This window comes from Pieris napi, chromosome 9, assembly GCF_905475465.1.
Source record: "Pieris napi chromosome 9, ilPieNapi1.2, whole genome shotgun sequence".
Classification (NCBI taxonomy): Eukaryota; Metazoa; Arthropoda; class Insecta; order Lepidoptera; family Pieridae; genus Pieris; species Pieris napi.
Window position 1 is genome coordinate 11,882,880 of NC_062242.1, and position 26,773 is coordinate 11,909,652.

Below are 26,773 nucleotides of genomic sequence, written 5' to 3' on the forward strand. Positions count from 1 at the left end.
TCCCGGGTTCGATCCCCGGCTGAGACGAACGATGTTCGTGTCGAATGCTCATCAGTCATCACCATTTGGTGTAGTGCTTAGGTCTTGGGTGTTTAAATGTCTATCTATCTATAATATGTACGTATATCCGTTGCCTTACACAAGCTTCACCAGCTTAGCATGGGACTAGGTCAATTGGTGTGAATTGTTTTAAAAAAATAAATCACGAAACATGGAAATCTGAGGCCAAGACCAAGGGTTGTAGCTTCACTGGATTTTTTTTTTAATACAAGTGTAAGGGATAGGTTTGAAACAGTATTGTATTTAACAAAAAATAGTTTAAAATAATTAAACGGACATGAAATAGATTACCTATATTATATATGTCCGGTTCGGAAATGCGTGGATATCCATACATTAAAAACGATTGAACCGATTTTATTGAAATTTCGATCTTTCCTTGGTTAGAATATACCTATACATGTATAATATTAAGGTTTCAAAAGAAAAAGTCTTTTTAGTTATTTTAAAATAATTTTATTTATATCTCAGCCATCCCTTTTTTACTGGTGGAAATTTAACAGAATTAAAAAAAAATGAATACGAATTTCAGGCGGAAAACCTACTGTTAGACGGCGAGATGAATATAAAAATAGCCGATTTCGGTTTCTCGAACGAGTTCACTCCGGGAGCGAAGTTGGACACGTTTTGTGGATCACCACCCTACGCTGCTCCAGAGCTTTTTCAAGGTATTATTTCAATTCATAGAATAATTTATTACACGCTTTATATTAGCTTCACCTGTATGTATGTATGTAACCGACTTCTTCGGACTCGATTTTGACCCACTTTTAACAGACAGATTTAATTCAAACTTTGCGCACCTGTCAAAGATCGATGACAATGCAATAATCCGAAAAAAAAAAATTAACTAAAATACAAAAAATACGAGCAGACTAAATTTTTTGTTCATTGCCATTTTCAGCCTAAATTAGGAATTAGTTTTCACTTTTTAGTTTGATGTGCTTTAAAAGCGTGTTTTTTAGTTTTTTTAATCTATTATTTATTTTCCACTTAAACTTACAAATATAATGTAGGGGAAGATCGTTACCCTTCGTACGCGGGGCACATTCATACAGTCAAAATAAAACTTGAACGAAACAAAGTACAGTCTTGCTTTTGTATGTGTGCATGAGTCGAGGTACCAACTATACATCAACGAAGTTTCGCGAAATTCGCACCGATGAGAGTGAAGTTACAGGCATGGACGTGTTTTCGCGCTCGGTAAGTAATTTTTTGATCAATGTTTTTGTCTCTTGTTACCATAGATAAAATAAGTTTTCGTGTAGAGTATTCTATCAGTAACTAGCAAAATATACTTAAGATACGTCTCCAATACTAAATTTATGACGTTTTCCTATTAATATTAAAATAAGTTATATTTTGTTGTTATTCAGTTAGTGGGGTACTTTCGGACAGCACTAGATGGGGCACATTTGAACGAATTGTACAACTAAATTTGTATGAAAATTTATCTACGCGAACTGTCATTTTCATACAAGTTAAGTTTTCGACTTTCTACATACACTACTGTTAAGGCATCTTGACTAAACCCTCTGATAGGTAGGTAAGATTGTGTTAGTGTGCTAATTGCTAATTTTTGCTTTGTCCTGTGTTGCTATCATTGCTATCGTCGATGTAAATACATGTTTATATACCTATTTTTTATTATCTTTATTAAGGTTGATTTTGATGCTTGTGAACCAGATGCTGTGAATAATTTACCAATCCATCAAATAGTAGTTCCTTCGAAGTCAGTTTTGACACCAGAGGTATTTCGACCCTATCCACATGTTGTAAGAAGTAATAAAACAAACAAAATGACGACGACGGCCAGGAAAACCACGAATTTATACTGCCACACCCGAAAATAAGAAGTGCTAATCCGCACCAAAGAGTAAAAAATCTGATTGTAAATTTAAGATACCTAACTAATAAAATTTTGTTTTACATAAGAAAAGCTACGAAATTTTTTTTCACTATAAGAAAAGTATTTTATTTTTGTTTTATAGAAGTTAAATCTTTATTTTTGTGTTTAATTTCATTGCTAATAAATGAATTTTGAACTACCCCACAGCGTAAGAAGGTACCCCCAACACTGTACGAAGGTGCCCCGTTGATGGGGCAGATTCGTACGTATTCCAGATTTAGTTTAAATCATAATTGTGGTTGAAACATCGGATGAAATCATTTGTAATTGTTTTATATGAATCTCAGATAGTTAGACTATAAATTTAATCTATCAGGTGATTGATTCATGGAAAAAGAAAAAAATCAAAAAATAAAATGTGAAAACCGTACGAAGGGTCCCCACCTTCCCCTATACTGTTGAATGAAGATTCAATGTCTATAGTACCGTCCAGCTATTCGACTGTTTCAGTTCGAGGCTGAACACTCAGAAGAAACTTTTTACTATTATTATTTTATTAATTGAACGATACAATCATTTGGACTTAACCTAATCGAAAATTGTCTGACACAATATCATAAAGAAACAAAGGTCCTTTTGTTGAAAAGCTCCGGTTATGAAATTCATTGTAATACAGTTGAATTAATACATAAATCATTTCCTGTTTTTTTTTAAAAGCTCTTCAATATTTCAGGAAAGAAATACGACGGTCCGGAAGTGGATGTGTGGTCGTTGGGTGTGATTTTGTACACTCTGGTCTCAGGTTCGCTTCCCTTCGATGGATCTACGCTTAGAGAGTTGAGAGAGAGGGTGCTTCGAGGGAAATATAGGTATGCTATGTAGTATTTATTTGTGGGGTGAATTCGAAATCCCTGAGTTTTTTAACTAACATTAATTGTTATTTTTATATATTACTAGCTGACCCGGCAAACATTGTTTTGCCATGTATATTATTTCTAAATTATCTACTATATTAAAAAAATATGGGTTAATCGTAGAGGGGTAAAAATTAAGTGTTGTATGTATTTTTTAATGCCACATAATAAAAAATAAAAGTTTATTTAAAAATAAAAAAAAAATTTTGGGCTAAACCCCTAGGTTTGAAGGAGTATCCGATTCTCAGACTTATTAAATATGCATATAAAATTAATAAGAATCGGTCGAGCTGTTTCATAGGAGTATGGGAACGAACAGTGTGACACGAGAATTTTATATATTAGTTTTAGACTATTTAAAAATTCGCCTAATCACAGGATAGGTATAAATATTAGATGAATTTTCTTTCTATAAAAAAAAATTAAATCGTTTACGCAACTAGCTATGCATTTTTGATAGATTAACTTAAAGGGAAATTATAAATGTTTTTCAAAATAAAAAAAAACAAAAATGATTTTCAGAATACCGTTCTACATGTCAACCGACTGCGAGAATCTGCTGAAGAAGTTCCTCGTGCTGAACCCGGCGAAGCGAGCCTCCCTCGAGAACATCATGAGGGACAAGTGGATGAACACAGGCTACGAGGAAGACGAGCTCAGGCCTTTCGTGGAACCGCAGCAGGACTTCAAGGACCATAAACGGATAGGTCAGTGGTGATGGTTTTATCACATTTATTTATTTATTTCAAATATTACATTTTCTATAATGGTGCTCCCACATTGCCGTTAGAAAATGTTTGTTAACATTTTTCTAACATAAACACATTTACTAACAAATGTTGTCAATTGTTACATTTTGTTAGGAATTGTTAAATGTTACAAGTGCTCCTACACTAATAGAAAATGTTTACTAATGTTTACTAACAATTTATAACATTTAAATCTGGTATTGGCTCGCAGTTTGTTTTGCGTCTACATGAAAATGGAAGAGGATTTGCTCACTGGAATAGCTATCATTTTTTGTTTAAAAAAAAAAGAAAAAGCGCTCTTATTGGATGCGCCAAACGCTAGAGGAAAATATAGTGCCACAGACTATCTCTAATTTGTTTTGTTATAATTTGTTAACTTGTTACTAAACATTTTCTAACATAAAATTTTTTTTTAACATTTTTGATTAAATATTTGCTAACAAATGTTTACTAACATTACTAAACATTTTCTAACGGCAATGTGGGAGCACCTTTAGACCACAAGACAACATATATTTACCATAATTTCAAAAAACACATGAAAAAATTTATTATGTTTGTATGACTAGGGCTCTTTGTAAACATCTATAGTAGATGGAGTTTTTTAGAAGTACTTATAATATCTGTACGACAAGATCATACAAAATTTGAAATATTCTGTATGTTCATCTATCAGTCTAAGTGGGGGTTTTGAAGCTAATTTGAATCTTTGAAAATTGTTCACTGTTTTTATTTGAAAGTATTGAATTTCCCCGAGCTTTGCGTGCTTTATAGAAAGTATTACTGGAAAATATGAAGGTATTATTATTTGGCAAAAGAGATTGCCAAGGATCAAGGTTTCGGTTTGAAAGATTTATATTTGATTTATTTTTAATTAATGACAAAAAATATACGATTTCTATATAATTAGTTTTCAATAATTCATTATGTATGTAATTTCCACTTGATCTATTAAATTATGCTCACTCACACATACTATGCTAACAGCGAGTTTAATTTCATTCACATTTTTTCGTTACCTTAAGCTTCACTAACGCTTTCACACTGCTAAGATACATAAAGTATTTTATGCTCGGCTAAACTCAAAATAACTAAACAATACCCAATAATTATACTCTTAGAGAATATTTCCAAAACGTTATAACCTAATAATGCAAAATGTCATTTATAGTTGACTTTTCTCTAAACTATTTTAAAAATTTAATGACAGTATGAAATATTGTATTTTTAATAACTTAATATAATCAAACCATTTAATATATAAACTATATTTAAAGATAGTAGATTTGATAGATAGTTAAAATACTTGCATTATCATAATTTTTGGAACGATTCTACGAGTTTTGATGAATTTTCAAAACATTTTCCACACACATATAACATGTATTTGATGATATTTCTTATATTTCATGCGTGCAACGTATACGGGCACAGCGCAAGTTGGTACGTTCACGATCTCCATATAAAATACGTGGTCGTGATATTCTGTCTTGTTTTTCTATTTCTATTAACTAAATAACTTATAATGAGGCTTTAGCTGTTTTTTTTGTTATTGTATTTCCATTTATGAAAAAGGTTTTACACGCTCATTTTAAAGTTATTTATGTTATAGTGATAATGATACAGGACCGAATTTAAATGTTGTTTCTTTATTTTACCAGCATAAACACTTTTGCTTTGTTATTTTTTTAGCTTATGCATGATTTTTGCCTTAAGCTGTTTCAGGTAGGTAATTTTATCTTCAACAGTAGCAAGAATAGATTCTTAAATAAGACAAATATTCAATTGTTAGAACTATACTAAAGTCCCTATCTAGTCCTATATAATTTTGAAATGAAATGAATTTTTGAATTTTCTATAGAATTTAATATTTAACTTTTAGTATGATTTAATTGTTATTATCACGTAGCATTACTAATAATTTGATTCAATGATATTAATTAGTGTTCTAATAATTTCAGAGGCACTAGTGTTGCTAGGTTACAACAGGCAAGAAATCGAGTACTCGTTGGCGGAAGCGAAGTATGACGACGTGTTCGCTACTTACCTGCTTTTGGGGAGAAAAAGTACAGATGTGAGTAATTAATAGCTATTAATTTTTTTTAAATAGATCAATTACTAAATAGATTAATTTACTTTATCGATTTAAATTAAGATAGTAAAGTAGATCAAGAAATATATTTTGTGTCTTTCACCTTTGTGACTGAGAAATTACACAGAAATAAAATTTGCTTAATTGTCGAAATCCATATCAAGTATGCATTTTTTATTCGTGTTATTTTTTATACACTTTTGAACGTAAATTGGCCGGCTATAATTGACGTGCTTGATTCAAACAGTTTTATGAATATATGAACTACTCACAATACTAAAAAAAACACCTAATAATCTATTTATTTCCTAAATTTCAGCCGGAATCAGATGGAAGTCGATCGGGATCGTCTTTGTCTTTGCGGAACGCGGCAGCCCCGCCCAACTCTCAACAGCAAACGGGGAACGCGCATGCAGGTAAAACACGTAACTAAATGAACAATCCAATGTGAAGTGACGAAAACTTTGACAATTCCTTCAAATGCCCTCTAGTATGGCAATAAATGTTATTAGTATCAGAAGAAAATGGCCATGGTCATGTGATACCAAATAATAAAAAAATAAGGAAGAACAAATAACCATAGAGTATAGTCTGTATGATATGAAACTGACGAATAGAATCGCCTTAAAGATAACATACTCACAAAATAGCGCCATGTATACTCGCTTAAGGGTTAATAAATACAAATAATTGGGGCTTTTTATTTCAGGGCTATAGCTTATCTAACAGGGCTGACTATATGCCGTGACGTGCTCTGACATCTGTCAAATGCGAGTGACATTTGACAGATGTCATCGTCATGGAATATTGGACGTAGGCGTTAGATATCATTTGAGGTCCATTTGTTAATTTTGGGCTGGCAATTAAATGGATTAATTTTTACATCCAATTGATTGTTAGCGACTATGCTTTTTATTTTTCTGTGTATATTATGTGTGCTTTAACGTGCCGTACACCCATCATAGAACTTGTGTCGTGCGTTGTAACTTTGATTTTTCGTTTTAACTAATATCGTGTCTTAGGGATGTCATCGGGACGGTTCTTATTTCTATTCTGTATTGGCGAAGTAATTCGAGATTTTATTGTTATTCAAATGGGAACATTAAATTATTAACCAAAATGTAGTGAAATCGATTCGGTATTCGAATTTTTTGTAATTTATGATTTCGCACGATTTCAAGTGTCTTCATATGAAATGAGTTTGTGAATGGTCTTGGAACCTTTTTCACTTTGATCTTTTAGTGCACGGGTGTGAAATGTTTTATTATTAGTATTTTCTCAATGTGTAGTGTGTCGTTTACGATATCTTACCTGTGTTGTATTCAAATGTGCAATTTCCTATCTTAGGTCTATTTCAGTGGGATTCTTGTGGGAGTGTAGACCTTAAGGAGAATGGATGTTGTCTTTGATTGATAGTTTCGTTGCCCTAGGTGAACCAGACGTCATTCGTTAATTGTCGACTGATTTGTTTATTTTGGAGCATTAGGAATATGGGAGCGTTCAAGTATTACGTCACGCAATTTTTGGAGATTATTGACACCCCCTCCCATGTAACGCGCCGTAACGTTATTCTGTACCCAAGTATAGTATATTTATTTATTACTTTATACCTCAAAGTTACCATTATGTGGTGTAAAGTACTGCAAAGTCGAAAATAATATTACAATAACGCGTAATTCAATCCCCGCCCCCCATAGTAACGTTTTACTAAAGAACCCCCCCCCCCCAAATTCATTACGTAATACTTGAACGCTCCCTATTGTTATCAGAATATTTTTAGTGTTGGTAGTCAGTCACCATTGGTTACACGTTCGATTTCTGTTAGGACACTCGTTTAGATCGCAGTGTTATTGTACAGCCGGTGAAGTTATTTGAGGGCATCGTGTAGTTCGTTGAGTATCGTGGTTTGTGGTGTACGCGGTCTGTAGTGTGGTGTGGTACAGGCGCGGCGTGCGGGTCTCCGTCCCACCGCGGGGTGCAGCGCAGCATCTCGGCCAGCGCCAGGCCTGCCGCGTCGCGCCGCGCCTCTTCCGGCGCGGAGGTCTTGCGCGCGCAAGGTAATGCCCACCTCCCTCCTTTTCACACTTCACACTTAGCACTTAGTATTTTTCATTATTTCCATTTTCCATAACATACGATTTCCCATCGCTAACCATAGCTAATGTAGTTAGAACGAATAGTCACTTCACTACTTACCCTTTCGAGAAACACGGCTGCAGTATTAATACCAAAGTACTATTGGCAAGGATTGAGTACACTAATATCATAAAACACTTTAATGATCATGATTTAATGTTATTAGTAGTTAAAAGTTTCAAATTTGCACACCGTGTGCAGTTTGATCCAACTTAAAAGATAGGATAGCTTACATCTCAATTTATACCCGCAATGTAATTTTATTGCAAATTCTTTGTTTATTATTTGATAAAATTCTAACAGGTGGCGCTGTGTTAAAAGTACCAACGTTTCACATAAGCTATCTACCTTTCACATAAGTTCTCCTACCGTTTCCCTTGAATAGTTTACTACTATGTAATATGTATAACAAAAACCTTAGCCACAGCAACGCTTGGCCGAGTCTACTAGTTTTCATATAATATTTAAGACGTCCACACTCTGTAAAACGTTTATGTGAAAACATACTCATCTATATTCTATATATTTACATTTAACAAAGACTATCTACCTGTTCCCGAATGATCCTTTATTATATATGTATAATGCATGTTTATGTGGCTTTTCGTTGCATGTCTATATATGTGGGGCATTTATGTTATGAGTGTTTTTCTTGTGCTTCCTAGACATTTATTTGTGGATGCTTGCGAATTAATTTAATTATTACATTACATTGCTATTTGAATGCGATACGATTAAGGAAGCCGTGACTAAGAAAACTGTCAAAACATATTATTTTTCTTAAAAATCTAGTTGATATGAACATTTTCTTAATTTACTAGCATAAAAATAATTCATAGGAATAAACAGCAGTGCTACAAAAATAATATTCCGAATATAATATGACTTTTTTTAATGTCTAATTGTTAATCTATGGTTATGTTAATTAAATTTTTAAGTGGCTTAAGTAACGTTTAAGAGTCGCTAAGTTTGAAATTAACCAATACAATGTTTAATATAAACTGTACTACACTATTGCACTTTAGATATTTACTCACTAAACACTTTCCTATTCTTGTGTTAAAATGTTGCATGAATTCTATACCCTCTCTTGAGCATACCTTTTACTGTCATCATGAATGCATGTTGAAGTATCCATAGCATGTCACAATCGACGGATGGACCCGATGATGAAATCATCGACATATTTACTCATATTAACTTTTTAGATTCACTTCTTGCGACTAGGAATTAATAGAAATAACGGATATCACAAATGCTTTTGAGAGGGTATTACTATGTATTTGCTTAGTGATTTAACAATTTTGCGCTACCTGTTCATTGGGATTCAATTCTAGATTTTGTGAGAATGTATAACAATTTAAAAAAAATCATTTCAATTATGTTAATCATTGCTAGAAGCACTTAAAAGTTACAAAGTATTGCTTTATTGGAAATTCTCATGTGAACAAATAGCACGTTAACACGTATCTTGCTTTTAAAAGTCGTGTGTTTGACATTTCCCATAACTACGAATAACGAATCGTTGATGACTTCAAAAGGTACATTAATATAAGTTTGAGTGCTACATAATACGCGATTTAGGGGCTGTTTCACAATGTACGCATAAGTGCCAAATTAGCTATTTATTACTTATTGGTAGGATAAACACTATTGTTGCGTTTCATGACTGTCAGATAGCGCTATTCGTCACATAAATTCCATCATTAGTCCGATGAAGTGTCAAATAGCACAATTTATCTTCCAAATAATGTATGTGTTGCATAGCTATTTGGTACTTTATTCATACATTGTGAAACAGACCCTAAGTATTCAAAAAAATAAATGATCGTTTATTCGTTGATTATAGGGATAGTCACGAGTAGTGTGTGATTTGAATTTCTGGCTTTCAGTGGGTACCACCACCAGTTCAGCAAACAACACTACGTCTACGGCGACCACAACAACGTCCAATTTCAAAAGACAAGTAAGTTTATGGATTTTAAAATTATATTATATAGTGTATGAAATTCAAAAACGCATATTATTTCGCCTATTTCGCCTATAGTCGAGACTTTAAATATTATTTTTAGACTTCAATTTTCTTGGCTTCGATCTATCCCTTCCATCCTCTAATACCCAATCCTGTTCCTTTGGGAGCGTTGCGAAAGGGAGCGTTCCCTTTCGCATAGATCCATTTTTTCAATTCCTCCTTCAGGGTCACTACCATTTCGGTTGTGGAATGCTCTGCCTGTGCCTTCAGACTAAATGTACCCACAGATGTATTTTACTCAAGAAACTAAAAGAATATTATTTATTTTCAGAACACAATTGACTCGGCTTCAATCAAAGAGAACACGGCTCGCATTGCTCAGATGCAGGTAATATTGACTTTCTGCTAATTCAAAGTTAAATATTTTATTAATGCTACTTAAACTCTCGAGTTCAAAGCCTATTTGGATAATGTCAAGATATCACAGCTCTTGTTTGACACGGTCTTTTTTATAAAGTGTTTAATTGTTTTTTTATTTTACTTTTTACTCTCACAGCCTAACTTTCGTTGAATTAGTTGAGTTTCTCGTCCTTGTCATGGATGACATCGTTATTTTTTCTAGAATAAAGTTCGGCGGTCTAGACAAAAGAGAGCCTATACAATAATTATGGATTTAATTTTCCATAAAACTAGTGCATACCTTAAACTAAGATAATGTTTGACACTATGTTCGTATGTCCGAGATATCGCACTTGCACTTATATTGACTACATTTATTAACTACAAAAGGTTTAGTTCTCTTTAAGCATCTTATTCCGTTGTGTTAAGAAGTTTGGTTGCCTCAGCATTCACATCGCTATGTAGCCTGTTTAAGTGTCCACATTAAGATTGTGGATACTTTCATTTTTACTTTACATAATTTGATTAGTAATCAGTTGTATATATAAAAAAAGTTCTTCTAATGTTTCTTTTTTAATTAAATGATATCTTAAACTGTTTATATTTATATTTTGATGTAAAATGTGTTAACCGTTAAGTTTGTATAGGACCATAAAAAATCTGATTAGGCCCGTTTTTGTTTAACATGATGACATGATGACATTAACATGATGTTTGAATTTTTTCTGTCTTAATTTTAACCAAATATTTGTTTTTCTTTCAACGGTGAATAATGTACATAATGTCAGGTACAGAACACGGCGCGGCCGACGTCAGCTCAGCCGAAGTTAGAAGCGCGCTCGCGCACGTTAACCGGACAGACGAGACGTACGCAGTTTGATCATGCGCACACGCCCGCTAAGTTATCGCCTCCACAGGACACGCCCAGGTTAGCTTTTTATTAAAATAAAATTTAATGTAGGTATAGGCAAATTATTGTGTAGGTGGATGATTTTATTGATTATCAATGTATTTTAATAAATAAAGTATTATAAGCATATAGAATCGATAGATTTTGAGGAATAGACAAGATTTATGATAAAAACTCTAGCGTTAGAAAAATTTGATGCACTGTTGTGTTGCCGACCGTATAATTTTGACATGTTGTTTAACCAATTTATTTATCGTTTATACATTTTGTTTGCACATTATATACCACTACACACTTTATCCTATGTACTTTATAATTTGTATTTTATTTAAATATTATTTTGTATATATTTATTTAAACAAAGTAGCATGTAACCCAACGCATGCGAGGGGGGGTTGAGGTACTAACAGCATGCATTGAAACAGTGCGACGCAAACGGACGGCAAAACCGGCGCGACTAACGGGCAGACGAACGTGACGAAAACTCACGTTAAAAGCGCTTCTATCTCTTCGAGTACCGGCGCAACGCCCTTATCGGCTGACACCTCGCATAACGCCTCAGCCAGGGATTTAGCTCAGCCACGGCCGAGGTAAACTTAGGAGAAAATGTTTTATGAAATATAATATATAGGACGTGCTCGTATATTATCGATTTTTTGAGACAATTTTTCAATAATACGCAATATACTTTTGTTTGCCTCTTAACAAATTTCATCACGTGATCGAATTTTGAATGATATACAAGAAGAGTATCCGCGCGTAAAGTAACAACAGTACGAAAATCATATAAAACAATCAAATAGAATAGAAATAATATCACGTGTAAACTGCAGCAAATGTACGCAAAATATGTACGTTAGAATTGCTAATACGTATACGAGCGCACCTACGGCTACTTGTGTAATATCAATATTTTTTCTATTCCATGTTCCTTGGAGCTTACACACAATTTTAATTTTAATGTCGTTGTGTTGCGTGAACAACATTGTCATTGGTAAAAAATTCGTAAATTTGTTCGTTCGGTGGACACAACTATGTATAGTATAACTATAAATTCCTTTTTTATAAACTTTCATACAATAATAAATAATAATAAAAAATCCGGCACTCCATTCCCGTTGACCCGACGAATCTGCTTCGTCTCTCTCCAGCTCTTTCGCCCGAAATCATTGGTCCAATATAAAATTAAAGATTGTTCGACGTTACTTCCTACCAAAACCAAAAGCAGACATTTTATACTTTTTTTAACACAAAAATAGTAGTTATTTTACTAGATTATATACGAGTAGTCCTTTTATATTATATTTCCCTCAATATTAGTTGAATGTACCATTCGTTATAATCCCTACCTATAATAATTATTTATTTTATTGTCTTGATTAAACTGTTAATGTATGCAAGTTAAAATGTATTTCATTCTCCTAAATGATACATTCAAGTTCTATTCGAGCGACAAACTTATTTTTAGAGTGGCGAATAAGTGCACGCGATTTTTTAGTTTGTTTGTTATGAGGTTTTTTTTTATAGTTTTTATTGTAAATTTCTATTATTTTTTACTTTAAATATTGTCGACGATGAAAGTGAGGGATTGATGCCTTTTTATCTAGACTTTGTATGAAACTTGCACGGAATTAATAACATGTAAATATTTTATGCTCTAGATGTGTCTTTGGCGAATTCATAGCAAATTATATACTTATTAAAAAAAAACATTATATATGGCCCACGCCACAGGGGGGGCAATAAAAAGGGCTATTCAAAAATTTATTAAAATTATTTGTAATCAGAATTTAAGTTTTTCATTAATGTTTTACTTACTGTAAATTTCCTAAAAATTTATTCCTAAAAAGGAAAAATATGATAGGAACATAGGTAACATTTATGATTCTTTCATTTAACGATAGTTTTTTTTTAATTAAAAGTTATGTCTGTTGATTATGGCATAAGAATTTTAGTAAGGCTATGGTGGGGCATGGTATGAAAAAAGTTGGAAAACACTGATCTAGACGAATGAGTGAGAACTTTCTTTGCTGTTCAATTTTTAAATAATTCCCCTAACAGAACATCTTTTATTTTCTTCAAATAAATATTTCCGTGCATGTTTAATATAATACCTTAGATTACTTGCTTTTCTAAGCACTTTTGTAAGCGCACTGTGCTTTTTTGATTTTGTCAAATGTGTCAAACACAACGCTTCAGGATTTTTTTCACAGATTTTTGTAACCTTATTTCGCTGTAGTTAATATTATATTTTGTAGACATTAGTTAAATATATAAGCGGTGATGGATTTTTTAATAGTGAATGAATTGTTTTAGGACCTAGTGATCTCTATGTTAGATTTTGGAATAAGATCTTGTCAAAATGGATTAGTGTTATGTTCCGTTTTAAGCAGAAATTTAGCTTGATTTTTAGAAATTACGTTGTATTTTTGTGTATATATAGTAACAAACCTGACATGCAGTGTTCATTTTATACATATTAATAATTTTAAATGTAACGAGAGGTGACATGTGTAAAAAATAATATTTAAAGAATACTTTTACTAATTGTATTTCAGTGTTTTTATTGTTTGGTGTGGCATGTGTAGTTTAGATATTTATGATCCGATTCTAGTATCTTAGCAACGATAGGACTGCATACAATTTGATCTTTAAAAAATCTGCTGCGTAGCAATCAGTTGTGATATGAATATTGATTACTCTTAAATTGTTATTGCAATTCTATCGAAGTTAATATTGTGAATCGAAACCTTTTGTTAAAATTAAATAATTGTACCCCACTGCGACTAAACTCGCAGTTATTTTTTCATAATACAAACAGTTTTCAGTACACTGTATAACTACACGTATTTCTTTTTTTTTAAATATTTATTCTATTATTTTCTATATACATATACACGTACAAGAAATACTAATGATTTACCTTATATACGTAATTGTAATGTTTATTTATTTTATAATACAATCACAATAAAAATACAACAATGTAACTAATTAACAGATTTTATAATATATAACGTATATTTCAGTATAAATTCAACAATGACGACCACGGTTGGTGCAACTGGTGGTGCGGCGAATGCAAGCGCGCGGCGAGATTTTCCTAACCCAATGGTTTTTCCTAGGAATGTGCCCTCAAGGTCCACATTTCATTCGGGTAAGAAATATAGGAACAATTTTATTTAGCAATAAAAACCTAGAGCTATTGATTTTTTAACAATATCTAAAATCTATATTGTGCTAAAAGAGAGTCCAACACATTAATTTGAATTGACCCATAAAAAATATGCATAATTAATTAAAGTCATATTGGTTAAAAACAATAAAAATTCAACAAAAATAAATGATTTTTTGTTTTTGTGATTTGACTCAATGCGGCGGGTACACAATTTTTTTTTTGATATCTTTGTGGTAGTAAAGTTTGCTTTAAATAAAATTAAACTTTAGACCGTTCTTGAATTGTGCCAAAGGTGTTGGCCGTGGTTTTACAATATTTGTTTACGACCAATAAAACTAAAAGTAAAAAATATCGGTTGTCTGTAAAGTCGGTTTACTGACGATAGTTGAACGTCACAACGTCATAAGAAAATACTGATGGAATGGTTGCATTCTTCAAAAGAAAATTTAAATTTTATTTGTTAGATAGATATTTTGTATGGATATAGAGAAGGAAGTAAATGGAAATCACAATTGAATCGATCAAGTTACATTTATTTGTACGCATAAATACAATTATGTCAATTTTTGTGTGCAAGCGAGAGCGCGGAACGAGTGCTCTCGCTTGCACTTCAAGCCTTAAATGGAACGCCTCAGAGGTAACGCCGCATGAGTCACGTTTTTTCGTGCGTGCAGCCGGCTCCATCGAATTATAAGACGTTGTCACGTCAAAAATAAAAGTGTCAATTTCTCAACGAACAATTTAATGAAAATGAAATAATAAATCGTTCCAGGTCAAACCCGATCTCGCGGCGGAAGCGCGGGAGGCGCTTACGGCGACGGAGGTTCCCCTCACCAAGCCCGACCTTCCTTCTTCTCGAAACTCTCCTCGAGATTCTCGAAACGGTAAGTCGTTTTACCATTTGTAATGTCACATTAACACTTTCACACATGTACATGTCATACTGTCACTTCTATCAGACACTTAATAATTAAATTAATAACAATTTTTCTTATTTAATAATGATTCATTCAATATACTGTGATTAAACTGATTAGAAATCTACTATTTATGATACTTTGGTTAATAACGTATATATATTTTTTTTAACCTTCTAAATTTGATACTTAATTACACTTGTCTCACTAATATCGCTACTGACAACACACTTACACTTTTGTATGCAATTTTCAATCTTTAATTCTTCTGAAAGTTTCATCATAATTTTCACAATCGCTTCAGCTTAAAGGGAGTGGCTTTTGTATTTAACGCCTTGTTTAATTGAAAATGAAATAAAAGCCACTCTGTTTATATAATAGCCCCTTTCATTGCCTTGCATCAATGTTAGCAAGCTTTCGCACTATCACTGTATCACACGAACAAAGTAAATAATTCCTTATGTATTTAAGCCAGTTGGGCATGTATATTATGATTTGTTTTAAAAAGGGTTGTGGAAAGAGACTTATAGTTGAGCTTTTTTGACTTTCTTCAAAAAAGCTCGCTTTTCCTTATGTAAATAACGACACGGAACGTAACACTGTATGTCACCGTCACAAAGATTAACCATACGTTTTGTCTCTGCCATCCGTCATTTGTTTTTTTTTTATTTAAATGTTTTATTCGAATTGTCTCCCTCTAAATATTCCGAGCTCCGTTTTTGTTCTGTTTTATTTGGTCTCGCGTCATTAGGGGATGCACGATGCTAATTTTCTCCCTTAACGTGCGCTCGTGTGCGTACGACACTTGCAGACACCATCGTAGCCTTGGCGACCCGAGTAGCGGTTAGCGAAGCATGCTGTATTGACGTATTACCCGTTCGAAATGCTGTTTTCTATACTCCGACTTTTAATTCCATAGAATTCTGACAGCTATCATTTTTTGACATGTCAGAGATGGCAAACCTTTTTGGCCGGGCACATTTTTCAATTACAATATGAGTCTATACATACATTTTATTTGTTAGTGTATGTATCCATTTTATTAAGTGCAGTGGAATTAGTAGGCAGTGATGCCAGCTAAAGAATAAATAAAGTAATTAAAGTTAATATAATATTATATAATATATTGTTCGAGATATTGAAATATTTGTTATTTTTTTATTAGGTCACTTGAGTAAGTAAATACCTAAATTTACCTTTTTGTAAATTTTATTTTTTATTTTGCATTTTATTTTTTATTGCCCTCAAATGGGTCAAATTTGTCCCTTTTTCGGTGGAGAACTATTTTAGTAGCAACATTTATGAAATGTCAGAATTCTATGGAATGAAAAATCGGAGTATATTTATTTTGCGATTCGCTAAGGCATACGTAGACCGATGCCTCCGCTTTGATTGTTGTAGTGTAGTTTAAGACCCGTTCGACAGGAGGTGTACGGATTGTCGTGTCATTTCCGTCTCGTGCATCCCCGTTCGCGACGACCGATCCTAACCGTACGCTTCTAGCGATGAAGTCGACAGCTTAGTTTTCCACAACCCTTTAACAGTACCGCGGTTCACGAGGGAGTTAGTATTGTGCATCTTTGCGGCGCGAGATTTTTGACGTTTAATTGACAAGTGAGTGAATGAAACGAGCCGGAGTGCGAAGAGGGCGGCGATTGGATTTGATTCGGTCCTTTCGCTCACCCGTTCCGTTCTACGCAGGTTGAATCAGAACCCGTGATGCGCGACCGGCGAACGGCGAGAGAAGATTTCACATAGAGGAAATGTGTGCGGAATTGTTATTTTTAGTTTATAATAGTTAACTGTAGTTCAGCGTATTTTAATGTCGGTATTCGAAGACGCGACTCGGAGGTGTTCGGCTCTCAAAACTTGACTTGAGTTATGTCTTTGAATATTGCTCTTTTACTCATTTCGTTATAGGACTAGGAACGTACCCTTTATTGGAACAATAAACGGAAAATGTTTCGTGTTTTTATACAATGCGTGAGATTCACTATTTGTTACTACGGTGGTTTTTTTTCACTTTCGCACTTCATGAGGCAGCATTTAATTTTTAATTATGAACATGGCTCGATGTAATATTGGTGTCAATGATTTTGAGGTACAAAGAATAATGTGTACTTGTAAAAAGTATTATAGACAATTAGAAGGGTCTTTTGTGCACGAATTGGCACCAATTCTAATAAGTGATTGTTAATTTGAAGTGCAGTAAAGTGAGATTGAAGAGATACGCTGAACGAAAATATTATTAAAATCTTAAAAATGTTAACATTTTTTTTTTTATATTTAGATGTAAGTTCACGTATGATTAACCCGTGAGAGAGTTGCGTTTATCATTTTTATTTGTCGCGACAACATTTCTGCCTATATTTTATATTATTAGAAAATCTTCTGTAACAACAACATATATCCAAAATATCATTATCCGTTCAAGTATTACGTAAGCAGATTTACTGCAATGTATCTCTCCCCTCAACGTAAACAATTTAATAATATTTAATATTTAGTATATTATTCAATTATTAATTAATATTAATAACAATTATTATTATTATTTATTATTTTATTATATTATTCATTCAATTTAATAACTTGGTATGTTTCATAACCTTTTAACTTAGTAACAATAGGTCTTTGTGAAAAAGCATTGCTAAATTTCTTTGAAAAAATAATTAAAACTCCTTTATTTGTTTAAAATGTAAATGTCATTATGGTCATTCAAATTCTTGGCATAGCTGCTAACTTCACGCATATTCTATTTATTTTTACTTGTAGTTTGTCTTATTCCCATCTCGCTCGCGCACGCTATAATCACACTGACAACTTTGTGTCTCAGTTTCAATTTTTCATAACGCGCCTAGTATAACTTCAAAAATCGAACATCCCCCCTCCCCCCTATAGTGCTTACGTAATACTTGAACGGCCCCTTAATGATTTGAATGATATATTATGTAGCGGAAAACTAGTCCCGTCGCGTTTCGCATTTCGTCGTAGCTCTTAAGAGATTCGATTTTTAAATAACGAATTTTTAACATTCCAGGGTTATGTTAAGGTTGACAATAGAAGCACAAATCATTTCTACCCTTGTGGGTAACTCGTGACTGACTTGTGTAATTGACATCTCATTAAAATATCATTATTATGCCTTACCTATATCAGTTTAAATTCAGCAATTGGCCTTTGGGTCGTAGGTTTTCTATAAAAAATATTTTGTTACGTAATAGATTATGGATATTATAGCAAAACGTTTTGAGTGAGATAGTACGTAGTTGTAAGTTAAGACTCGGCCCGTTATTGGTACAAATACTCAGTAGGTGTTACCTTAATGATATCCGCATACGTATCTCCTTAGAATGGGCCAATGAATCATTTCATTAAAATTATCATTAAACCAAAATGGAACGTTCTGTAATGATTTAAGAGAAAGTGTTTTGACAATATCATTAGTACGTTTATAAATGGTTGGTTTATCAATAAATTATTTTTTTATTCATCAATCGAAAATTAAGACGAAATTATCGTATTTTTACTAATCACAATATCACTAGAAAATTTTTAAAGACATTATTTACTAGGATATAATAAAAACAAACACTCTTCAAAGTCCATAGAGATTTGAGCGTTGTACATACATGTACGGGAATCGTATTTTTTTTTGTATTATCTATGTTAAGATCATTCGTGTATATATTCATAGAAATACTTAATTTAAATTAAGAACAAAATAGCGTGTGTTTTTTTTTCTTCATATAAACTGTGGTTGCAGTATAATTTTAATTTGTGATACATGAAACAAGAAATGCATAAACATGAATAGCTAAAAGTTTTATCAATAATATATTTTTTTGTTAAACAAAATTATTTTTATCCGTCCGCTATTATGGTATTATAATTATCAAATTGGCGTCACAGTTTCCGGTTTAATGCATTTAATTTCGTATACAGTGCTCATTCTAATATACTGTTTGATTAAAATTGCCGAAAATGAGGGTATGATTCGGTCGAATATGGGTCGAAGTATGACTTCGGTATGTCAAATAACGTTTTTGACATTTGGGAGTGATACTTATCCATTTTGACTTTGAATCATACTCTTATATTTGTCGTTTGCCGTTTACATTCGGGTTTAATATCCAGAATACGAGTTGTAACTGCTACGAGTCGTTTCGTAGCGATTACCTGGCATTTAAACTGGGCGTTAATGAGTTTTACGTTTTTAACTACAGTCACTCAAAATCACAGGCAAAATTTTACATTACGAAAGACTTTAGTTAAATCAACTGTTTTAGTTTTTGTCTAGAGTATATCAGAATCAGCACTGATGTCTAAATGATACGTGTTAATCATATTTGTTAAATAAGTTAAACTTAATGAGAGAATTTTCTAGTTTTTCCTGTCAAATAACAGGGTTATACAGCGCTTTTCAAAACAGTTGATCGGGTTTTAATATAAAGTCATTTCTTTTATTAATTGATTTGGTTTACAAAAAATATATGAATTTATATTGAAATCACGCAAAAGTTTTTTCAAGCTGTTAACACCTGGAATATAGATTATTCAAGATTTGGCTGCTATTTTTGTCTTGATTAGTCTATGGGTACAAAGACAGCGCGAACTGTGACACCCATTTGTCAAAATTTTGTACGGAGTCATATTTTGCGCTTGGACTTTGAACCCTTCAAGTTGGACCTTAATTTTAACAATTTTGAATTTAAGTGTGACTGTGAAATCAATGTTTTGTTAAGCAATATAATATGAGTGAATGTTCTGAATAATCAGTTTTTTTTAAATATAAAATGTGTTTTATTTTTCGTATATCCTTATCTAAACATTTGCTAAAGGAAAAGGGCTGTTGATGGGTTATGCGAAATCCTTTTTTAATTCTATTAAATAAGTTATATAATCACCAGTCTGTCGGTGTTGGGCGATTCAACTGGACGTCAGAAACCACGAATTTTTTCCTCTCTGGACATACAGCGGAGGTATACGCGAGTCGTGTTTTGTTTTTATTTCTAACAGTTTTTAATTGTCTAACCCTTTATGGGGCATTTGTGGCGAACACAATGGACCTGATTTTTAAATAGACTTTCTTTTTTTTTTTTGTTGCCATCCCAAATAGACACAGCAATTCAATAACATGTTAATATGTAGAACGTTTGCAATCGATTTATGTAAGGAGAAGATTTTTACTACAGGCCACAAGTGAACCATATTGCATCTTGTTGAATTAAAAATACATAATTTGATAGTTTTCTAGTCGATTTCACATTTTAATCTTTATATATATATTTAGGGATTACGTCAATTCGTATGTTATATAGTTAATAAATATACTGCAACGTATGTAATAGTATTGTCACTTTTAAATTATCTTTTTTTTTTATTATTAATTTAAATTTGTTTTATTGTAAATGTTATATTCATATTAGTCTTATATACAAGAGTTTATGATCGGCTAGAACACAAATCAAATATATAATTTTTCGGATTTTTTGAGTGCGTTCTTTTCGGGTTAAGAGATAGTGTTTTTTTTTGCATGCATTTTAATAATTTAACAATTTTACATTTCTTTAATTTACGTTTAAAATTCTACTCCATAGTACAAATCCCAACTTTAATAAGACAACTGTTCTAAGCAAAGAGATATTAATTATTTTGTCAACTTAATTCTAATTATATTAAATAGGGGTATAATAGTCATCATAAGCAGCTCCAAAATTTTAAACAATTAAAGTTCATTCAAGACGTTTTGTTTTGGTATTTTCTATAATTTGTAACTTTTAAACACACTAAATACCGTTCTAAACTATTAAGTCTTTTAAAATGACCTACCCAATTTTCTTGTTAAAAATTAATCTAAAAAAAACGGAAATTACGATATACGCAGAATCTATTGTATATTAAATAAGCCCTCCACTGAATGCCGTTAGGATTGCATTTGTGCTAATCAAAATGAAACTTTATAGCTATTTAAAGTACATATTTGCTTATTGGCTAAGGTCGTTCAAGTATTACGTAAGCACCATGGGGGGGGGAGATGTTTCCCCTTTGATTTTCTTATTTGGTGATTACGTCAACAGCAATTATTCGCACATACATATTGTCTATGCTTGAAAACGAAATGCATTTTCTTATTTGTTATTTGTATCTGGGGTGGGGGGGGGGGGGGGGGGGGGGGAATTGCAGTAAATCTACTTACGTAATACTCGAACGGCCCCTAAGTTCAAAGACGAGACCATCGCGTACCATGACTCCATATGAGTCATACGAAGTTTGTCCTGAAGCTATGTTGAAGTCTCTTGCATCTTTAGAAGTTGAATCCTATAGCTGTTGCGAGGATATATGAAGCTATGAGCTCACAGCACTGATTAAATTGAATTCTATTACAAGGTATTAAAGTGTATTTTTGCTGTGAGTTCATGGTAACTGGTAAGTATGGCATGTTGTGACCGATCGCTTGCAAATCATTTTTCATACACTTTATATCGAGCTTTCGTTTAAGCTTGATGTAAGGTTGCATTATCGCTCGTCGCTCGCCCCCTAGTGTTAGTTTTATGTTTTTCTGTTTTTAGGCCCATGGATGGTACCACCCCGAAGCATGCGGTAGGCGCTAGCCCACAAAACGTGCTTGGGTAATTAACTGTTTTTTATTGGCCCCCACAAAGTACTTGACGATTTTGGAGCATTTTTTTCGCCCGTTAACTCCTTACGATGTGACGTCACTAATTTTTGTAAAAAAAACAAAACGATTCGTACTTGTAAAAAAAGTCGACGTTCAATATTATATATTGGATATTAAATAGTTATTATTTTTTTATTATATTAGCTATTTGTTTTTTTTTATTATTATTACCTACAATGTGTTGATTTTCCGTTTATTTGCTCTAAGCTTTACATATATCTATCGGGTTAGAAAAATATTGCTTTAAAACCGTTTATTCTACTGAAAGTGTTTGTGGGGGCATTTTATTTTCAAAATTTTAAATCCGAATGTTTCTTTAGATGTCGTGTTTTTGTTATAATTGGCTTATGATCATTTCTTAGGTAATTGGTAAGTGAAACTATGTTGCCAACTTTTAAATTTGAATATAATCTGTAATTGTCTATGGCTAGAATAGAGTATGCACTGTATTCTTAGGTATTGTACTAGGCTTTGTAAACGAGCTACAAATTTAAAGATTTCAATAAATTTATGTAATTTTAATCCGTTCACAGATTGTCCCAGCTGTGTTTTTCCATACTTACTAAGAAGGTTAAATGTAAATTATATACTAGAAATGTTATATTTACTGTAATATTAGGTATAACCAGTAGGTACGTCCTAAGGGATTAGAGAAAGGATTTGAAATCGTGAAAATTTCATATTTGTTTAAGTCCATGTCTTAAAACGAGATTGAAAACATCAGCATTACATGCCTTTTAAGAGACAGAGTCTTATTCAGAAACCTGAAGCTAAGCGCCATTTTGATATTAAAACATGCGCAAAGTTCTAACAATTGGAGACTCTGTCGACGTGATTATTGTAAACACTCGACTACGTAGCCCGTTTACAAACGCCTATAGGTTAGAACTTGAAGAACAAATGTGTCGCTTAATTATTGGTCCATACATGTACACCACCAGCTCTTATATTTTATATTGTTTTGTAAATAGCGCCATCTAGTTTCTGCATTCGGTAACTTGACACATCGGCGTCGTACGTAAATGTTGGAAATTATTATATATATTAAGAGTTACAGAGTACAGCACAGGATGGACCAATCACAATCAAGCGACGCTATTGTTTCCTTTCTAACCACCTCGCTTGATGTTTTCGGCCATATATTTGGCGTAATAAATGTGCATAATATCTAATATGCTTAAGCATTCATTCCATTTAGCAATTCATATTAACGTAAACTAATTTTGTTTGTATTTGTTTTAGTATGAGGTTTTTCGTTATCACAATACATTATTGTTAAAAACATCTGTCAGAATATTTAATTATAAGTAATACACTGAATATTTCGAATAGCAAAGAGATATTGATCATTTATATACAAAACCGGCATCACGTCTTACGATAATAGCTTTTCGTAAATTATTTCAAGGGACATCAATGACATGGATATCTACATTATGACGTCATAATAAACTATTGGAACTCGCAGCCAATTTCAGCTCGCAATTGATAATTGCCGCGGTCTTTGTATATTTGTATTTAACATAGAATTAAATGTATTTACAGACAAGGTACGGAAGAACAAGTGAAACCCCGTGTTCTGAGATTCACTTGGAGTATGAAGACGACGTCATCGAGAGATCCACATGAGATTATGTCGGAAATACGAAAGGTAATCTATATATATAAAAGAAAGTCGTGTTTGTTACAACACTTATAACTCGAGAAAGGCTGGACTGATTGCCATGGTTTTTGATTTGTTTCCGTCCCGAATAGCAGAATAAGCAATAAAATATCGGATAAGTTATCGAATAACAATAAATAAATTAATTAATTTTACGAATGCAAAAACCATATGGTGCCATCTGTTGACAAAACGCATCATTTTACGTCGAATTCGTGTCAGTTCAAGAAATTCCGATCTTGAGGTGAATGAGGAGATGCAAAACCATGCTTTGATCCTGATGAAAAGATGTTGGATATCAGACAGTGCTTAACATGCAGTATCGCCATATTGACGCTAGAGAGAAGATGCCTAATGTGTAAAACTGCCATTCTTCTTTCGCAATGGCAAGCAATAAAACATTTCTGTATTTGAAAAGAGTTGTATTAATGTATGTAATACTTAACATTAATGAAATCCTAAAATAAGTTAAATTAAAGTAACAACGATATTATAAGGTTGTAGGGCGGAACGAAGTTAGCCAGGTCAGCTAGTGTCAAATAAAAGTGAAATAGTCCTTTGGAAAATGATCTTATACTCCGATTTTTCATTCCGTTGAATTCTGACATTAAATGTTGCTACTAAAAAGTTCTCCAGCGAACAAGGGACAAATTTGACCCATTTGAAAAAATAAAAATATTTCAATATCACAGACAATGTATCGAATTATTCTAATTACTTTATTTAATTCTTTAGCTGGCATCACTGCCTACTAGGTCCAATGTTCTGTGTTCTTCTGTTTTAATGTAGTTCTGTCTACACTGAAAAGAAAAAACTGTAGCACAGTTTTTATTCTTTATATACCGTATCGTATTTCTTTTAAGGTTTATCACGAATTTTCTCGACATCGGTAGCAAATTCATTCTTAGCTTCTGTGACGTATTAAATTTGTTTCTAATTTTTCAGGTTCTAGACGCGAACAATTGCGACTACGAACAAAGGGAACGTTTTCTCCTTTTGTGCGTACACGGAGACCCGAACGCCGATTCATTGGTTCAGTGGGAGATTGAAGTTTGCAAACTGCCTCGATTGTCCCTTAATGGCGTCCGGTTTAAGAGGATATCCGGTTAGTGAATCTTTTTCTAACATGTAGGTTAGAAGATTTATATTGCTTTATGTGGAACAATGAAGTTAACATTTCTTGTTTCAGGCACTAGCATCGGCTTCAAGAACATTGCCTCAAAGATCGCGAACGAGCTCAAGCTGTGACTGCCCGGTCACGGCCGGCGGAGACGGAGGCGTTTCGCCCCGGAGCCCCCGCCCCGCGCCGACAGCCTGCGCCTCTCCGCCGAGGACATGGTGCTCGTCGCCAATGCGGGGTTTCGCACCAGCTCGGGCACCCTCGCCCACTACCTTACCACCTGCCCTTCTAAGAGCGACTACTTCAAGCCGATACGCGAGTGTGATATCCGACACGCGGCCAGCACCCACGCGCTGCGACGCGTCCGTACTCCCTCACCGCCGGAGACAGAGTGCGACTGCCTCCCGACCGAGCCGATTCCGCCGCCGGAGCTGTTCGATTTTTGAAATTTCAAATTTGTTTTCTTTTAATCCTTTGTATGAGATTTGGTTTTGTGGTCTGTGTGATGTGTTAGTTTGTAGTTTATGATTATAAATATGGTCGTCTGTACCTATGCCTTTTTTAAGATTACGATAATTTTGAAATGTACACTGGATTACTTTTTGTACGAAGACATACATACGACACAACGCACGCACTATGAAACCAAAGTTATTTAAATCTCATACTTGGGCTGGTTACGTGCATTAGTAGGTAATGCAAATATTCTGCGCAGTACATTCTTTGAAAATTGTTTTCCTTTTCTCGTGTTTCGATGGCGTTTGACTTTTAAGCTCACAACACAAGAAATAACGAGAGTTGAATAAAAATCAAATTCAAAATTGTGTTCCAAAAAATCGAACGCCCAAAAATCTTTCAATTATTGTTACAGTTATGTTTTTATTTCGAATTTTAGCAATAATATTGTTATACACTTGAGTGAAGCGATGCAAACTGTCAATGTCACATAGAGAAGCATAGCTATAGTACTCTATGTTTAATTAATCTATGGTAAATATAATCATCGACAAAGTGTAATCTAGGTGATAATTCCTTTTTTACTTTCAAATGTACATATTCAACGCGTGATATTTCATCTTTACATAATTGCGTTTTTAAAGGTTTTCAAGAATTCAATCCTAATATTAATGATGGCGTGATTTGCTATGTGCCAAGATGGACTTTCTAAGGCCGGTGTCTTTTTAATTCGATTTTATGATTTTATCTAGTTAATTTATACGCTCTCATATACAACGCCGTTGTAAAATACCATGAACGTGAAAACGTGATTATTTTATGTAGATAAGTGACGAGCTGTGATGTCACGGGCGCCATTTTAGTTCAGATGTCACGTGATGTTTAAACTAAATTGCGTTTTGGTATTCGCGGTTCGAACCGTTGTTTGTGCTATCGCTTAATTATTAATTTACTTATATTAATAATGTAATAATGTACAAAGTGGGTTCGCGCTCAAGATACAAGTTATAGCTTAGTGTTAATTTTTTTCCAATGTATTGAGAATATACAAAAATGAAATGCAAATGGCTGTCGGATGAAATTAGGTTAATGTTATAATACACTTTTGCTACTGAATTTATGTATCGCTTGAGATGTACTCCTTTTTGACGTCACTTTAGAATGTTTTAATACTATTTAATTTATGAAGTACATTTATCGATCCTTATTTACGTTCTTTTTGATTTTATTATACTGAACTTTTACTTTTTCTGATGTGACGCCAAACAAAGAACGAATTCATTCGTAAATGACAGTCATCACGTTTTCTGCGTCTATGCTTCAAATATTGCTCAGTCTATGGCCAATGTCATTTACGTTCGAATTTTAAATAGGTAAATCGCAATTGGTTGGCGCTTCGTTCCTTTTTAGAAGGGAAATTGACAGTTGTAAATGTCGATTGAATTTGACAATTGATATAGCTGTCAAGTTCATAAAAGGAATATCCAGTGTCGGCTAATTTTAATTCTACAATAGTTAATCTGTGTGAATATGGTTATGCGCGATCGCGGTTGTCTCTTTCTAATGTAAGGCTGAATTAGAAAAAGTCACCTTTCTCACTCTAAATTTTTTAAACTGTGACCGGTAAAGACAACGTATAGCAATAATTGTATTGTGTTAATCGCAAACTTGGTTAT

The 26,773-nt window shown here is 33.2% G+C and overlaps 1 protein-coding gene across 17 annotated transcripts in view; it reads left to right on the forward strand.

Moving 5' to 3' along the window:
- LOC125052417 (MAP/microtubule affinity-regulating kinase 3-like) overlaps window positions 1–24,906 on the forward strand; it is a 150,515-nt gene extending 125,609 nt beyond the window's left edge. For 9 of the 17 annotated variants that reach the window (XM_047653256.1, XM_047653257.1, XM_047653253.1 and 6 more), the window contains 18 exons: window positions 593–728; window positions 2,643–2,778; window positions 3,346–3,530; window positions 5,007–5,015; window positions 5,534–5,646; window positions 5,984–6,080; window positions 7,608–7,721; window positions 9,693–9,766; window positions 10,104–10,160; window positions 10,960–11,099; window positions 11,507–11,671; window positions 14,111–14,238; window positions 15,032–15,143; window positions 20,087–20,158; window positions 21,749–21,808; window positions 23,404–23,509; window positions 24,467–24,626; window positions 24,711–24,906. In XM_047653256.1, coding sequence (XP_047509212.1) covers window positions 593–728; window positions 2,643–2,778; window positions 3,346–3,530; window positions 5,007–5,015; window positions 5,534–5,646; window positions 5,984–6,080; window positions 7,608–7,721; window positions 9,693–9,766; window positions 10,104–10,160; window positions 10,960–11,099; window positions 11,507–11,671; window positions 14,111–14,238; window positions 15,032–15,143; window positions 20,087–20,158; window positions 21,749–21,808; window positions 23,404–23,509; window positions 24,467–24,626; window positions 24,711–24,769 — 1,923 coding nt within the window. In that variant the 3' untranslated portion in view covers window positions 24,770–24,906. Of the gene's footprint in view, window positions 1–592; window positions 729–2,642; window positions 2,779–3,345; window positions 3,531–5,006; window positions 5,016–5,533; window positions 5,647–5,983; window positions 6,081–7,607; window positions 7,722–9,692; window positions 9,767–10,103; window positions 10,161–10,959; window positions 11,100–11,506; window positions 11,672–14,110; window positions 14,239–15,031; window positions 15,144–16,877; window positions 17,686–20,086; window positions 20,159–21,748; window positions 21,809–23,403; window positions 23,510–24,466; window positions 24,627–24,710 lie in introns of those variants that run through there. The other 8 variants (XM_047653245.1, XM_047653247.1, XM_047653248.1 and 5 more) reach the window with 8 other exon arrangements.
- Window positions 24,907–26,773: the final 1,867 nt, after the last annotated feature.